General features: G+C 42.1%; 2 protein-coding genes and 1 long non-coding RNA gene across 7 annotated transcripts in view; 2 read left to right on the plus strand and 1 right to left on the minus strand.

Annotated features, from left to right (window-relative positions):
* Positions 1 to 15,292, minus strand: part of LOC148318396 (uncharacterized) — a 193,612-nt gene that overhangs the window by 91,102 nt on the left and 87,218 nt on the right. The window lies entirely within an intron of this gene.
* On the plus strand, positions 5,997 to 6,568 carry LOC148318399 (uncharacterized). Its single transcript, XR_015839937.1, has 2 exons — positions 5,997 to 6,260; positions 6,504 to 6,568. It is a non-coding gene; the product is annotated as an uncharacterized LOC148318399 (long non-coding RNA).
* LOC148318400 (uncharacterized) lies at positions 7,573 to 12,262 on the plus strand. The gene is made up of 3 exons (XM_088283533.1): positions 7,573 to 11,203; positions 11,660 to 11,754; positions 12,155 to 12,262. Exons 1-3 carry the CDS (start codon positions 7,573 to 7,575, stop codon positions 12,260 to 12,262), a joined length of 3,834 nt encoding a protein of 1,277 aa, XP_088139659.1.

Genomic DNA, 15,292 nt, shown 5'->3' on the forward strand with positions numbered 1-15,292 from the left:
GCATTTTCTGCACTGTCATATTGAAATAATGTCAAGTTTTTTTAAATAAAGAAATGGCAATTAAACCATGTTCTTTTTTAAATCCGATTAATCGGTTAATCGACAGAATGATTGACAGGTTAGTCGATTATTAAAATGATTGCTATTTGCAGCCCTATTTGTGTCGAATGAAAATGACGTATTATTTAAAAACCCCGCCCTCCGCAGCAATACTGCTCTATGTATGGAATGGATGACTCACAGCTGGAGACAGCTGTCCTCTACTTACGCAATATCAACTTCCTTTTAACATGTCACATGCAAAAATAATCACGCATGCTTCTGAACTCATGCGCTGTTTAGATGTTGACTGATGAGCTCCACTAGAGCAACTGCAGTTCAGTTTACCTTGGGGAAAAGAATATACACACGCATGTGTGCACATGAAAGTTGCACACATAAGGAATGTTGGAAGAACACTGGAAGTGATGAGGCAACATATAGAAAGTTGAGATTTGTTTATGTTTGTGCACCACTGCGATGAAAGATTTCTTGGAATGTGATCTGGTTGGATAGACTCAATCTAATTTCTTGATGATTATGCTCACCAAGAAAAAAACGGAACACAATTCGACCTCCCCATCACTTATGGTTACATTCTACATTGAGGCCAAAAACACACACGCTTCTTCTTCACCTCGACCGAACGCAAAACGTATGAGGAGCAGCTCTTTAATGGGTGAGGCGGGAGGATTGGGGTCAGCTCTCTTCCTCAAAGAGCCCTTTGTGGCCATCACTTCCCTTGGACTACCTTGTATCCAGCCCGTCTGAAAGGTGACATTGATTGCAGAAAAACCTCCGCAAACTAGCAAGTTTCTCACAGAATTCTTTCTATCTAGGGGAAAAAAATAACCACGTTAAAATCATTCCTTAAGATATAGCGGGCGGGTTTTAGTAATGAGATGATTGCATGCTGAGATCATTTTCTTCAGTGAATTCTGGGAAAATCCAGCTGGAGACAATGTTTTCATAGTCAAAAAGTTTAGAGGGCTGCAAGCTCAACTGGTAGCCAGGGCGTGTGGGCTCGAAGGATGGGAAACATGCTCGTATACAAGACAATTGGGCCGTCATGAACCATGGACTCGAAAACAGTCCATATGTTTTAAATGAAGTCGATGAAAGATATGGCGTTCCACAGAAAATTATCCATAGTGAATTATCATCCTCTGTGGCCCACGACTGGGAATACAAAAGACACGTCAACCTGAGGACTTTGCGCACTTCTAATGATATCTATTTAATATATATACACACTTTAGAAGTTTTTTTGTTACCCCATAGTTACAAAAAAACTGTAATTTGGATGTTCCTTGGCAACAAAAGACAGAACATGCGTTGGTCATTATCATTTATAGCCAATTACGAAAACTCTTGATCTTAATCAGGCGTTGTCTCATCACAGCGGAAAGACGTCAAAATCAAGGATTTGTTATTTTTGGTGTTGTCATAATATAAAAGATTAATAGCGGATCACGCTTTTCCCAGAAGTGCTTTGTTAAATGAATCTGCAACGGAGCAGCCAATACACCAACACTGCAAATAATAAAAAAAAAAAAAACAGTTCCTAATTTGGGAAGTTGCCACAATCAAAAATAACAGTACAAAGTTTAATGCTTTCTAATAGGGATGGCATTGTAAAGGATTCTCAAGAAGAAAGAATTTTTTTTTTTTAACCTGCTGACTTTATCTTGCACCTAATGAAGTTTCCCGACAGCTCGAAACATGTCAGCCTTGTTTTCAACACCTTAGCCAAGTCAACTTTTGAAAGACCTTCTGTTGCTTTATATATTCAGCGACAAGGCACTGCAAATGTAAATCCAGACGGTGCCTTTCACTTTAATTTTTGGGAGTTTGGCTTTAAAGGAAATTCCAACACTTCATGAACTTTCTCTTTTGAAAGCTTTAATGGGCTTGTGAAAATGATATTAATTTTTGGTGAGGATGTCATGTAAAACCGACTGTGCTTATAATTGTCCCATCAACCTTAAGAGGACCTATGATAAAACAAAATCAGTCCCAAAATATCAACTATAGTCGGGTCTACGCTTTGGAATGGTCTTTTTTTTTTCTTTTTTTTTTTTAAACAAGCCAAACTGCTTACCATCAGCAAACTAGGTGAAAGTACCACTTAGTCAAATTACACAGCGGCCTCGTCAAGCGTAATCAGCGACTCCACCCACTTCGACAGATATTGATTTACGAAGAGGACAACATAGATGAGAGATGGGGAGTGGTCCAAAACCATAGAACCTCCGTTTAGAGCCGGCAAAGAAAAATACAAGTTACACTGCAAGAGCTATTCGGGGATACTTTTAACGATCAGTCAGTCGGTTGGTTTCGGTTAACGTGCCTACCGATGAAAGAATGGGTGTGTTTGGTGTTCCGGTCGAAGGATCGTTGTGTGGATAAGAGGAGTAGGAACCCAAAAGTTCCAGAGTTAGTGCAGACATTTTGGAGCCACATGCAGAGGGGGACTCGGGTATTTAAAATCTAAAAAGAGATTCTTATGATATGACACAAAGTCAGAAATGCATGGCAGTAGACAGTTTAGGTTTTTGGGCCACTTGCCGGTACAATCTGAAAAAGGGGCGATTGCAAAAAGCAGGATGGTTTTTTTATCCTTTGACGACGCGGGTGCATATGCACCCCATCACAGGGATTATTTAAGTCAACTTGACAACAAACAAATATCCCAAATTAGATGTTCACCCAAGAACAGATGTTCACACTTGTGCCACGTAGCTCGATTGCAGCAGCGCAGCTTCACATCCCGTATTCCTGGTTTGGGTTCTGTCGGAGTTGCTGTTTATTCATCGCTACGTGGTAATTTTAGGTTCTGCTTCTTTGGCTCCTGATTGCGCTTCTTCCACAAGTCAGTCCAATTCGGAAGAATTGCCCAGAAGGGGCGTATTTCTTCATTTTTTTTTTTTTTTTGTCAAACCTTTTGCCCTCTGAGAAGTTGACAGAAACATAACGGCAGTGGCAGACTGACGAAGCGGCAACCACAAGAGCCATCTGAACAAAACCAGCAATGATCCATCTTGATCCTCCTCCATGGCACTCTGGCTCGGACATAAAAGACAAACCGCAAATGTGGCATTTTTCTCTTGGATACTTCCACTGAAGAAAGTCATCCAAGCTGGACATTGCGATCCGTGGCACGATGCCGAGCCCGTCTTGCTTCACTCGGGTCATCTCACCGTGGACTTGCTTTATTTTTACTTTGACAGGTTGTCGTGAAAGGATGATTTATGATCATGGTCAAAGGCTATATAATGCCCACGGAATGCATTTCCAGAGCCCCGATACCAAAAAAAAGCTGGGTTTTTTTTCCTCACAAGGTGTATAGCTTATGCACTAATCAATCCTAAACACAAAATATTTGAGAATTATTTATCCAATGTTTATAGTACAGTACGTAAAGTACCGAAAGGGAGGAGCTTTACATGCTGCTGTACAGTGACTGCTTGAATCAGAATTCAGAGCGATTTGGAATTGAATTGGAAGAATACAAAATGCATTCAAAAAAAAAAAAAAAAGCATATTCCAAGGGAATCTCCGTTCTAGTTCTTTTTGCGTTGTCATGTCTCATAACTGATAAAATTGGTTGATTTTGTGTGATGATTTTGCACTATTTATTTTTAGTGAGTGAGTGTGGCTGTTTGTTTGTTGTCAGTTTGAAGAATATTTCAATTCGCAAAGGCTGTCCATACCTTCACATAGCCCACCTACAACAATTGCAAATTGGAAATGATCTACAAGTACTATTTTAAAACAACAGTTGAATGCATATTTGTGTGTGACATTGCACTAATTTGTCTTTATAATCGCAAAAATCACTCCACTTAGCCTTTTAGCGAATTTTAAGATGTCAGGAGACACGTGGCAGTTATCATACAGTATACACAAGAAAAGGTGCCGCACTGTGTAATAACCATGTTATAACAGTCTCGACTGGCGCCACATTTAGTCTCGGAAGGTCAAGTTGTGAAAGCGCGTGCCGAGCGCAGTACCAAACTTAAGTGCCGGTCATTACGGAGCACCAAGGACCACCCCCACACGCTGCCTCACTTCCTCCCTCAACACATACTTAATAACAGAGGTTAGCTACCAAAGGGGAGCGAGAGGAATCCCAAAGCTCTCTCAAACAACACAACCTCCCAAGAATGAAAAACTTTAGTTTTCCCTTCCTCTGCTCGTTCAAGGTTCTTGTTGCTGAAGCTATACCACCCATGATTCTCACAGAACAACTTTGTTCGTAGGGGTTCCTCAGTAAGGCCAAATATTTTGGTAGCAGCCCGTGCGCTTATTTACATGGCAACGTTTCTCAATAGCTATGATTTATTGCCAGAAAGTGGAGCTGCCTCACACATCTGGTTCCACTTCTGGAACTATGGCTTAATTTGCTCAAAACATTGTTAACACAAACCATTTTAACGGATCCCGAAGTAACTTTATATGAATACTGAAAATTAACCCAAGAATCTGATTTTGGATTGGGTCTTATTATTCGGATTCTGTCAAATAAAGCTTGAGGTCACAAAGCTCAAAGACAATTTTGCTATGAAATGTTAATCTCATGGCACGTTTATGGTAAAGAGTAAAAATACCGCCAGGTAAAAATAAGATGCAAGACTAATTTAATTTAGTCACGAGGCTGAAATAACTGAGGTGAGTTTGTGGTTGCCGAAGTGCAAATCCACTGGCAACTTCCTCTAATTTTCGCTTGACGGCTGAATGTAACCACCAACTTATGTCCAATTGCTTTCATAGCCCAGGCGCTGTAAATCACGATAGAATCTACCCAAACTCTCTTTAGTAAGCTATCACCTAAGGCACATGAATCTTTTTTTTTCTGTTGATTTATATTGATAATGAGAGGAGCGAGTGATTGTCGAGGCCAGACCTTTTCTTCAAACTTTCCGGGAATTATTTTGTTTGATCAAAAATAAATAAAATAAAATAAAATAAAATAAATAATTGAATAAATAAATAATTGAATAAATAAATACAAATAATGTCCATATCACATAATTTTACAATGTTGTATACCAAACGAATCGGGTTAAACTGCATATGAATTAATAATAACCGGGTAACGCAATCTTGCATCCATCTATCCAAACAACCTTTAAACTATGAAACAAGTCGTGATGGGATGAAACGTTATAAGCAATGATGAATAAATATGTCTACTCTCCATTATGTATCAAGTTAAATATTGCAAGGGGGTCAGAAAATGTCGATTTTACCTAAAATACCAATTGTACCAAATTAGGATAACGTACTGACCAGTGATTTGAAATGTTGCGGTTTGGCGTCATTAAGATCCACATCGAGACCATTAAGGAGTTCATCATTTTTCAAGCCTTTACCCTAATAGAAAAAGTGAATGTCCCAACTACAGGCTTGCAAATGTGGACCAATACGAAAAGAAGGCATGAACATAATGAGTCACGGTAGTCTGGGCAGGCCTGACATCATTTCCTGTCAGCCACAGTAGGTCTGGAATGCAACACCCCCCTCCCCACACCCTTCTTAGGCACACAGACACTCACCAGTCACAAGCTCAAATGCAAGTTTTGATGGGGCTTTAAGTAGCACACAACAACAATAAGCCACATACCCATTTTGGATGATTTTCGCGACGGCTTGTTACAGAAATGCACTATAATTCCGCCTTGTCAAATTGCAGGATAATGCCCTCCTCTGGTCCCACAAAAACAGGCTCTGGGTGTTTTTTCTCCATTATGTCCCAGTGTGGATGGAACATTAAGCTTAATGCCAAAATGGTGATGTTACAACTGTGAAGTGATGAAGTACTGTTGCCATCCCACAGAGAGGGAATGGAGAAGAAAATACAACACTGAAATGATTTGAAGTGATATACATCATCCACAGTTACTCACGCATGCACTGCAGAGCGTGACTCACTAGTTCACGACTGTAACGAACTCACAAGTGCATTTGTTTGATACTTTATTTTGAAGTTATAATTTGGATGCCATATGCTTTTAGTTTGGTGCGCTTCCGGTATGAGCAGGAAGTATACATTAACATTACGCTATTTAAGGGGGCGTTTCCAAAGGAAAGGAAAGGAAAGGAAGGAAAAGGAGAAGGAAAAGTTTAACGATCTTGACATTGCCGATCAAGAAATCAGTTTTACGCAATCTAACGGAAACTTTCTAAGGCTGCAAGCACCTGGCTGGAATGGGAACAAGGTATTTAATTGTTGTTTTGTTTCATCGTTATTTCGTTGGCCGTGATTTACCCATGCACAGGTGTTTCATGACATAATTAACTGCTGTCACTCTGACAATAGCGTCCATTTGTCGATTTTGTAGTATTGCGGGTTTTTGTTGTAACTTTATTTTCTCACGTATGGCCAAAGTAGTTACATGGATTTGATTGCATGCCGTTGAGAGCTCTCATTTATGTTTATTATGGTTTGTTTTACACTGTAGCTCTTACGGTGTTTCCACAATGAAATCAAGACAACAAAAGGAATAAAAGACTCTGTGGAACATCAGTACGCTTCACCATTGTCTGGCTGGGTTCGCTACAGTAAGAGCTTAAACTACACCGCTCCGTGACGACCTGTTGCTTCCACGAGGGGGCGTGACAGCGGATCTACACGCCATGCCCGGCATTGCTGCTTCATCGCCTGGGTACCTGGTCTCATCAGCAGAGCATGAGGCAGCACACCAACGCTGAAACTGGGCAACAGTCTCATAAACTCGGTGCAATGGTCAAGTACAGTCACGATCACTGACTTTGATGCTGAACTTCCGGTAAGCTGAACACATGAACAGCTTCCTCGACTGGAACACTGAACATTTATAAACACATCAAAGGAAGGAGACTGTTGAGATCTACAAAAATTGGACTATTTTGGCATACTCTTTATATTTAAGGATTTGTTCTATTTGCATTGATTCAACAGCATGTGCCATTTCAAGTTAAAATATTTCATTCATCCATATTTGAGCGTGATAAGTGTTAGTATATAATTACTTAAACTCTAACGTTGTCTCTTGCACTACAGTTATTTGAAATTGGGGCTTAATATTCACTGTTATTTGAAAGCTTGCACCTGTGTTTAATATATGCTCGTTAATAGAAATTCTGGCTGTTGAGGGCAAAATTAGTAAATAGTGACTGAGAACAAATTCACTCCTGATTTGATAATTCTGAGGGTTAGTGATGTCAAAGTCAGATAACACTAAGGAAACAGAGCAGATGGATAGTTCCCAGCATAAAGTTCCCAATCTCCAGAGTGAGCATCATACAGCTGTGAGTGCACTTGAGGAATCACACTTAAAAGAAATGAACAAAGAAGGTCAGTCTGATAATCCAGGTGAACTTGCAAGCACAGCGGCTGGTCTTCGACGTTCTGAGCGTGCACGGAATCCTACTCAGAAAATGCGTGCACTACAAATGGAAGAATTTAGCAAAAGGGAGAAAAGACGCATCTCCATGTATGAGAATTGGAAACTCACGGTACGTAAAGCAAGACATCAACTTAAGTCGCCGATGACGGAAGATGAGCTCTGGCCACTTATTGAGGATCTTAAAAATGCCAAGGATGATATTATGGACATATATTTTGCAATTAGGGAGCTCTCCACCCCAACCATCGCAGTAAGAAGACGAGTTGATACTTGTGAATCCGTTACCACAGAACTGATAATCATCGCCCACAACAGAGCAATAGATGATGAAGGGATGTTCAATGAGGAACAGGAGAGACACCGCCTCCATGAACTACTACACCGCGACTATGGAAGGTCTGTTTTTGGGTCTTCTGTCTCCTCCACCTGCCACAGTAAGTCTGACCAGCACTCTGCGACTTCAGACATGACAGCTAAACGTGCAGAGGCAGCAGGCGAACTATCGCCGAAGGAGATAAATTATGAGTTGATGATAGCAGAAGAGAAACAAAAGGCAGTGATAAGACAGCTAGAAGAGCAACAATTGACAGCTTTAGAAGCACTCAAAGCACACAGGCATGAGTTGCATCGTTTGCAGGCAGAAAAGGAAACACAAAGACATGATTTGCATTGTTTGCAGGCGGAAAAGGTAGTACGAGTAGCTAAAGGCAAGCTGAGCATGTACAATAAGGAAATGGAACGTGAAGCTCTTGACTGCCTGGGCAAGGAAAAGGACCAAGACGCCAAAATACTGCCGGCAACTGCTGTCCCGCCATTGCCGGCTGCAACTGCCTCTCATAACGAGATTTCCACTCTTGCTCAAGTCTTTCAAGATAGCTTAGCATTGAATAGGCTCCCAGTTCCTGAGCCATTCATTTTCACTGGTGATCCCATGCGATTCACTGAATGGAAAGCAGCATTCTCCTCTCTTGTTGACCAAAGAGTAATCACTCCTGCTGAAAAACTGTACTATTTAAGGAAATATGTTGGTGGACAAGCACTTCATGTCTTAGATGGGACCTTCTTCCGAACTGATGATGGGGCCTACCAGGATGCCTGGAACAAATTAAACCATCGCTTTGGTCATCCATTTAGCATACAAAGAGCATTCAGAGCAAGGTTATCTAACTGGCCCAGGATTCTATCTAAAGATGCCGAAGGACTCCGAAACTTCTCAGACTTCCTTAATGCCTGTCGAGATGCCATGCCTCACGTTAAAGGCCTTGACATATTGAATGACTGTGAGGAGAACCAGAAGCTGGTCCAGAAACTACCAGATTGGGCAGCTTCGCGCTGGAACCGGCACGTAACACAAAGCCTGAATGAAAGACAGGAATTCCCGAGTTTCAAGGAGTTCGCAATATTTGTGTCTAGCGAAGCAGAGATTGCCTGTAATCCAATCACATCCCTCCATGTACTTCGTTCATCAGGTTCTAATCCTGAGAAAAGAACAGCCAGAGACTTAAAGACAAACAAGGCTAGTGTTTTCGCAACTAACACAGCTACAGATGAAATCCCAAAGACAGAGCAGAAAAAGTTGAAGTCCATATGCATACTTTGTCAAGATGCGAAGCATCAGCTCCATTCATGTTCCAAGTTCAAAGAAATGTCACTGTTCGAACGACGCAACTACATAAAAGAAAATAAACTCTGCTATGGTTGCTTGAAATATGGCCACGGTGCAAAGGAGTGTCGTCATCGCCTCCTCTGTGACAATTGCAAAGGGAAGCATCCAACAGTTCTTCATGACTACAACTATAAAAAGGAAAGGTCTTCCACAGAAATTAGGTCCAGTCATGATGCTACTTCACTCAGTGTCACGAGCAAGGGCGTGTCCTGCACAACAATGGTGGTGCCAGTGTGGGTGTCTTCCAAAGCTGATCCAACTGTGGAGAAACTTGTTTACGCCATGCTGGACACCCAAAGTGATACGACATTCATCAGCCAGGAAGTGAGCGACAGCCTCAAGGCTGAAAGACACCCAGTTAAGTTGAAACTGACTACCATGAGTGGCACAAACATAGTCATCCCTAGTCAAACTGTTTTTGGCCTTCGTGTGAGAGGATATAGCTCTGCTGTTCAGGTTGATCTTCCAGTTACCTACACAAAGGATTGCATACCAGTAAATCGCGCTCACATTCCCACTTGCGAGACTGCTGAGCAATGGAGTCATCTCAAGGGAATAGTAGATGAGCTTCAACCACTGAAAGACTGTGAGGTAGCACTTCTGATAGGCTACAACTGCTCTCGAGCCATGGCGCCTAGGCAAGTAATTTTGGGAGGTGATGAGGAACCCTATGCTATACGGACGGATCTTGGATGGAGCATTGTAGGGAGATCATCACAAAGCTATGAGTCACAGAGCATGAGCCGCCTGTGTCACAGGGTAATGGTAAAGGAGCTGCCTCCAGCGACACCGGCCGATGCTATTCGTATCTTAGAATTCGACTTTAAGGATGGCAAGGAAGACAGCAAGACGGTGTCACAAGATGATATCATCTTCCTCAATATGATGCAAAAGGGCATACGGAAAAACACACACGGCCACTATGAAATGCCTTTGCCCTTTAAAAACAGGCCCCTATTACCTGACAACAAAAATGCTGCCAAAATACGCCTCAACCACCTTAGAAGAAAACTGCAGCGGGACGAAGAGTATAAGGAAAATTACGTCAAGTTCATGGAGGAAGTAATTGAAAAGGGGCATGCAGAGCAGATCAAGGATGATGGAAGTGATGGTGAGAAATGGTATATTCCCCATCATGGCATTCGCCATCCAAAGAAGCCTGATAAGCTCCGCGTTGTATTTGATTGCTCTGCCAAATTCAAAGGAACTAGTCTAAATGACCACCTCCTCTCAGGACCCGACATGTTGAATAACTTGAGCGGTGTCCTCATTCGTTTTCGTATGCACTCGATTGCATTCACCTGTGACATCGAGAACATGTTTCACCAATTTCACGTGGATGAGTGCGATCGCAACTTCCTGCGCTTCCTGTGGTGGAAGAAAGGAGACTTACACTCACCGCCCTCTGAGTTCCGTATGAAGGTACACTTGTTCGGCGCCGCCTCCTCCCCCGGCTGTGCAAACTTTGGGTTAAAACATCTGGCTAAGGAAAACAGCAACCTCTTCTCAAAGGGTTCAAAGTTCATCATGAGAGATTTCTATGTTGATGACGGCCTTGCAAGTGTTGGGAGCAAAGAAGAGGCCATTGAAATTGCTAGAGAGGCTCGTGAACTCTGTGCCATAGGTGGCCTCAGACTCCACAAGTTTGTGTCAAATGACCGGGATGTCCTAAAGGGCATTCCACTTTCCGAACGGGCAGTCAACGTGGCAAATATGGATCTCTCATTTGATAACCTACCACTCGAGCGAGTTCTTGGGATCCAGTGGAACGTAGAGTCCGACTGTTTCCAGTTTCGTGTCAGTCTCAAAGAACAACCTACCACACGACGTGGAATTCTGTCCACAGTTGCATCCCTGTTTGATCCCCTCGGGTTTGTGGCGCCAGTCTTACTCCAGGCGAAGATCATTCTTCAGGAAATGTGTAGACGGGGCACAGGCTGGGATGATCCTCTTGCTAATGAGCTTCAACCAAAATGGAAACAATGGAGGAGTGAGCTTGCACAATTGCATAATGTTACTATTCCCCGCACTTATTCACCTGCCGGATTTGGGAAAGTCATGAAGATGGAGCTGCATCATTTTTCAGATGCTAGCTCGAAGGGGTATGGCCAGTGTTCCTATTTAAGGCTTCAAAATGAAGAGGGAGATATCCACTGTGCATTAGTTGTAGGAAAATCTCGCGTAGCACCTTTAAAGGTCACAACCATCCCAAGGTTGGAACTAGCCGCTGCAGTTGTGTCTGTCAAAATGAACAATATGCTCAAGGAGGAGCTGGGATCTACAGTTGAGGAGTTTTTCTGGACTGACTCCAAGGTAGTCTTGGGGTACATAAAAAATGAAGCTCGCCGATTTCATACCTTTGTGGCTAACAGAGTACAGATTATTCATCTCGGCACCACACCTGATCAATGGAGGCACATTCCGACCAGTGAAAATCCCGCTGATCACGCTTCCAGAGGCCTCAGTCCAAATGAGCTTCTGTCCTCCACCTGGCTCACCGGACCAAAATTTTTGTGGGACAAGGAAATTATATTGACAAATGAAACCCAAGAGTTGATGATAGGAGACCCTGAAGTCAGACAGGGCCTAACACTCATCACAAGAACGGTGCAAGCAAGCCTGATCGATCGTTTGTCCAAGTTCTCATCCTGGTCACAGGTTACACGAGCAGTTGCACGGATTCTACGACGCATCAGCAACAACAAATCTAATAACCTTACCACTGTAACAGAACGAGAAGCAGCAGAACGTTGCATAATTAAAAACCTGCAAGAGGGTGTTTATCAAGCGGAGTTGAAATTGTTACATAAAGGGAATTTCTTACCATCTCGCAGTCGACTGCACTCTCTTGATCCATTTCTCGATAAAGATGGCATCCTCAGGGTGGGAGGAAGGTTGTGTAACTCTTCTCTTCTGAACTACATCAAGCACCCGGCAATCATCCCAAGAGATCATCACGTTACGAAGATGATTATTGGTCATTTTCACGAAAAGATAAAACATCAAGGCAAAGGTCTCACAATTAATGAAATTAGATTCAACGGTTTCTGGATTCCAGGGATCAACAGGGCAGTATCATCATACATTCATCAATGTATTACTTGTCGACGGTACCGAAAGCCCACTGAGGAGCAAAGGATGGCTGATCTGCCTCCTGAACGCGTAGAACCATCACCCCCCTTCACTTACTGTGGCATGGACTGTTTCGGCCCATTCGCCACAAAGCAGGGAAGAAGGGAGATTAAGAGGTATGGTCTTCTCTTTACTTGCCTTAGCTCACGTGCAGTTCATCTTGAGATGCTCGAAGACATGTCTACTGATGCTCTCATCAACGGTCTCCGATGTTTCATTGCCATACGAGGTGCGGTTCGACAAATCAAGTCCGATCAAGGCACTAACTTTGTGGGAGCCAAAAATGAACTTAAGGAGGCTTTAAAGGAAGTCGACTCGGATCGGCTGGCTGAGTTTCTTTCAGAAAACCAATGCGATTTTTGCATGAATGCACCTTACTCGAGTCATGTTGGAGGGGTCTGGGAAAGGCAAATAAGATCAGTGAGAAGCGTTCTACGGTCCACACTTGCCCATTCACCTGGCAGGTTAAATGACGCCGCACTGCGGGCCTTCTTCTACGAAGCTATGTCAATCATCAACAGCCGACCGCTGACTGTTAACAACCTCAGTGACCCCCATAGCCTTGAACCACTGACTCCCAATCATCTTTTGACCATGAAGACTGTCAAGGCCTTGCCTCCACCTGGTGTATTTGTGAGAGAGGACATATATGGTAAGAAGAGGTGGCGACATGTTCAATATCTGGCCGAGCAATTTTGGAGTCGATGGAAACGAGAATATCTGTCCAACATAGCTCTCAGACAGCGTTGGCACACACCAAGGAGAAGGAAAAAAAAAAAAAGAGACGCACTCTGGAATCAGTGGAGATTGAACAAAGTATCTGAAACTACTATTGACAAAGATGGGCTTGGAAGGAGAGTTAAGGTCTGCCTTGTAGACAAGGAGCTCGGAAAGATAGGAGAGCGTCTCCACAAGCTGTCCACAGTGGAGCGCCCAGTTCACAAGCTAGTCCTGCTTTTAGAAGCTGATTAGACTCACTCGATAACTGAAAGTATTTTGCTCTTGCCCAAGTTATCTCATTAGAGAAATTCTATTTACGGTCAGAAATCATTCGTACCTAATGTAAACCAAATACCCTTCCATTATTTACTAATGATTTGGTGGGAGTGTAACGAACTCACAAGTGCATTTGTTTGATACTTTATTTTGAAGTTATAATTTGGATGCCATATGCTTTTAGTTTGGTGCGCTTCCGGTATGAGCAGGAAGTATACATTAACATTACGCTATTTAAGGGGGCGTTTCCAAAGGAAAGGAAAGGAAAGGAAGGAAAAGGAGAAGGAAAAGTTTAACGATCTTGACATTGCCGATCAAGAAATCAGTTTTACGCAATCTAACGGAAACTTTCTAAGGCTGCAAGCACCTGGCTGGAATGGGAACAAGGTATTTAATTGTTGTTTTGTTTCATCGTTATTTCGTTGGCCGTGATTTACCCATGCACAGGTGTTTCATGACATAATTAACTGCTGTCACTCTGACAATAGCGTCCATTTGTCGATTTTGTAGTATTGCGGGTTTTTGTTGTAACTTTATTTTCTCACGTATGGCCAAAGTAGTTACATGGATTTGATTGCATGCCGTTGAGAGCTCTCATTTATGTTTATTATGGTTTGTTTTACACTGTAGCTCTTACGGTGTTTCCACAATGAAATCAAGACAACAAAAGGAATAAAAGACTCTGTGGAACATCAGTACGCTTCACCATTGTCTGGCTGGGTTCGCTACAACGACCAATCAAGACCGAGAGCTCTCTCCAGGTGGTTGGAAACTACGTGCGAACCTGTAATGTAGTCATCGTGGCTGTATCTCTACAGGCTTTCTGCAGCGTGGGATAGACAGCTGGTTAGTGAAGAACAGCGGTGGATGGCAGCTAATCATGCTAGGCTGCTCTGTATGGATCGGATATTATGGAAAGCCCGTAAATCATTTAGACACTATGGTACCAGAAAATGATTGATGAGCCTATATGAAGCCATATTTTTTTTTTTTCTTTAACCCAGCCTTTTGAGCAGTTGCGTTATCAAGAGTCCTGTCCTATTTATTGAATTATTTTAGCAATTTATGCCGCAAATTTGGTTAAAAAAAAAAATGTATTTGATTATCTTATTACATTTTACTGTAAATAATAAAATAAAAAAAAGAATACAATTTTAGTAAAGCTGCAGTAAAAATAAGTCAATAAAATATTTCCCAAAAATATTTTAATACATATATTTTTAATAAAGATTTTTTTTTAATTAAATGTGTACCCTGAGAACAAAATTTAGCCCATCCCTGACTAGTTAGCAGCCGCAGGGGAGCTGACATATGGCAAAACACATTATGGACTGGTCGCCTGTCAATCACAGTGCACAAAGAGACAGAATGTAATCACACTTGTCACTGAATCTATATTTTTTCTTCATTTTAGTACTTATACATCTAATGACACCGGAAATGTTATAACAGCTGATCACGGAATACAGAGAAAATGCGTCACAATCTATACTATACTGGGGCCACAATTGTGTCCGTCCCTCCAGCCCCCAAAAGTCAACACAGCTGTCCAAACTAAACGAAGGAAAGAACAACACGTTTGCTTAGCAATATACACCTGGTGCCAGTATTAATGAGAATTCCTGTGCGTAAACTGCAGAGTTAATTGGGGTCAATCCCAGGCCAACAAATTTGCCTTCAAACAAACTCCACAGCCATCTCATTTTGTCTGTCCACACATTAAAAACATGGAGTTAAAAAAAAAGCTTTGAAAAAGTCTTCTAGAATCAAAAGTCTAATTAACATTTGCTTCATCCAGTTTGCCTTCAAAACTTGGGTGTGAAGATGTGGTCAATATAATTAACAACAAAGCAAAATTCCAAATAAAATACTAGTTAGGGACTGCGTGCCTCGCAGCAGGTACGCCCCCTTGTGGCCAACTGAGGTTATGTCTCAGGTTTCTTTAGATCAGAGGTTCTCATACCGGGGTCCCTGACCCCCTGTAGTCGTCTAGCCAAGCTAAATAGTAATAAGAAATAAATAAATAGTGCTGTATCATTCAAATACAAAATCATTGAGGCCTAGCAAG

The sequence above is a fragment of the Idiotropiscis lumnitzeri genome, chromosome 19, assembly GCF_059441095.1.
Source record: "Idiotropiscis lumnitzeri isolate Australia: NSW breed Sydney's pygmy pipehorse chromosome 19, RoL_Ilum_1.0, whole genome shotgun sequence".
NCBI lineage: Eukaryota > Metazoa > Chordata > Actinopteri > Syngnathiformes > Syngnathidae > Idiotropiscis > Idiotropiscis lumnitzeri.

Coding starts and splice junctions, on each gene's coding strand:
- LOC148318400 (XM_088283533.1), top strand. CDS start 7,573: ATGACGGAAGATGAGCTCTGGCCACTTATTGAGGATCTTAAAAATGCC. Junction 11,204..11,659: donor TGCTAGCTCGAAGGGGTATG/GCCAGTGTTCCT, acceptor AGTTGATGATAG/GAGACCCTGAAGTCAGACAG. Junction 11,755..12,154: donor AGTTCTCATCCTGGTCACAG/GTTACACGAGCA, acceptor TCTGGATTCCAG/GGATCAACAGGGCAGTATCA.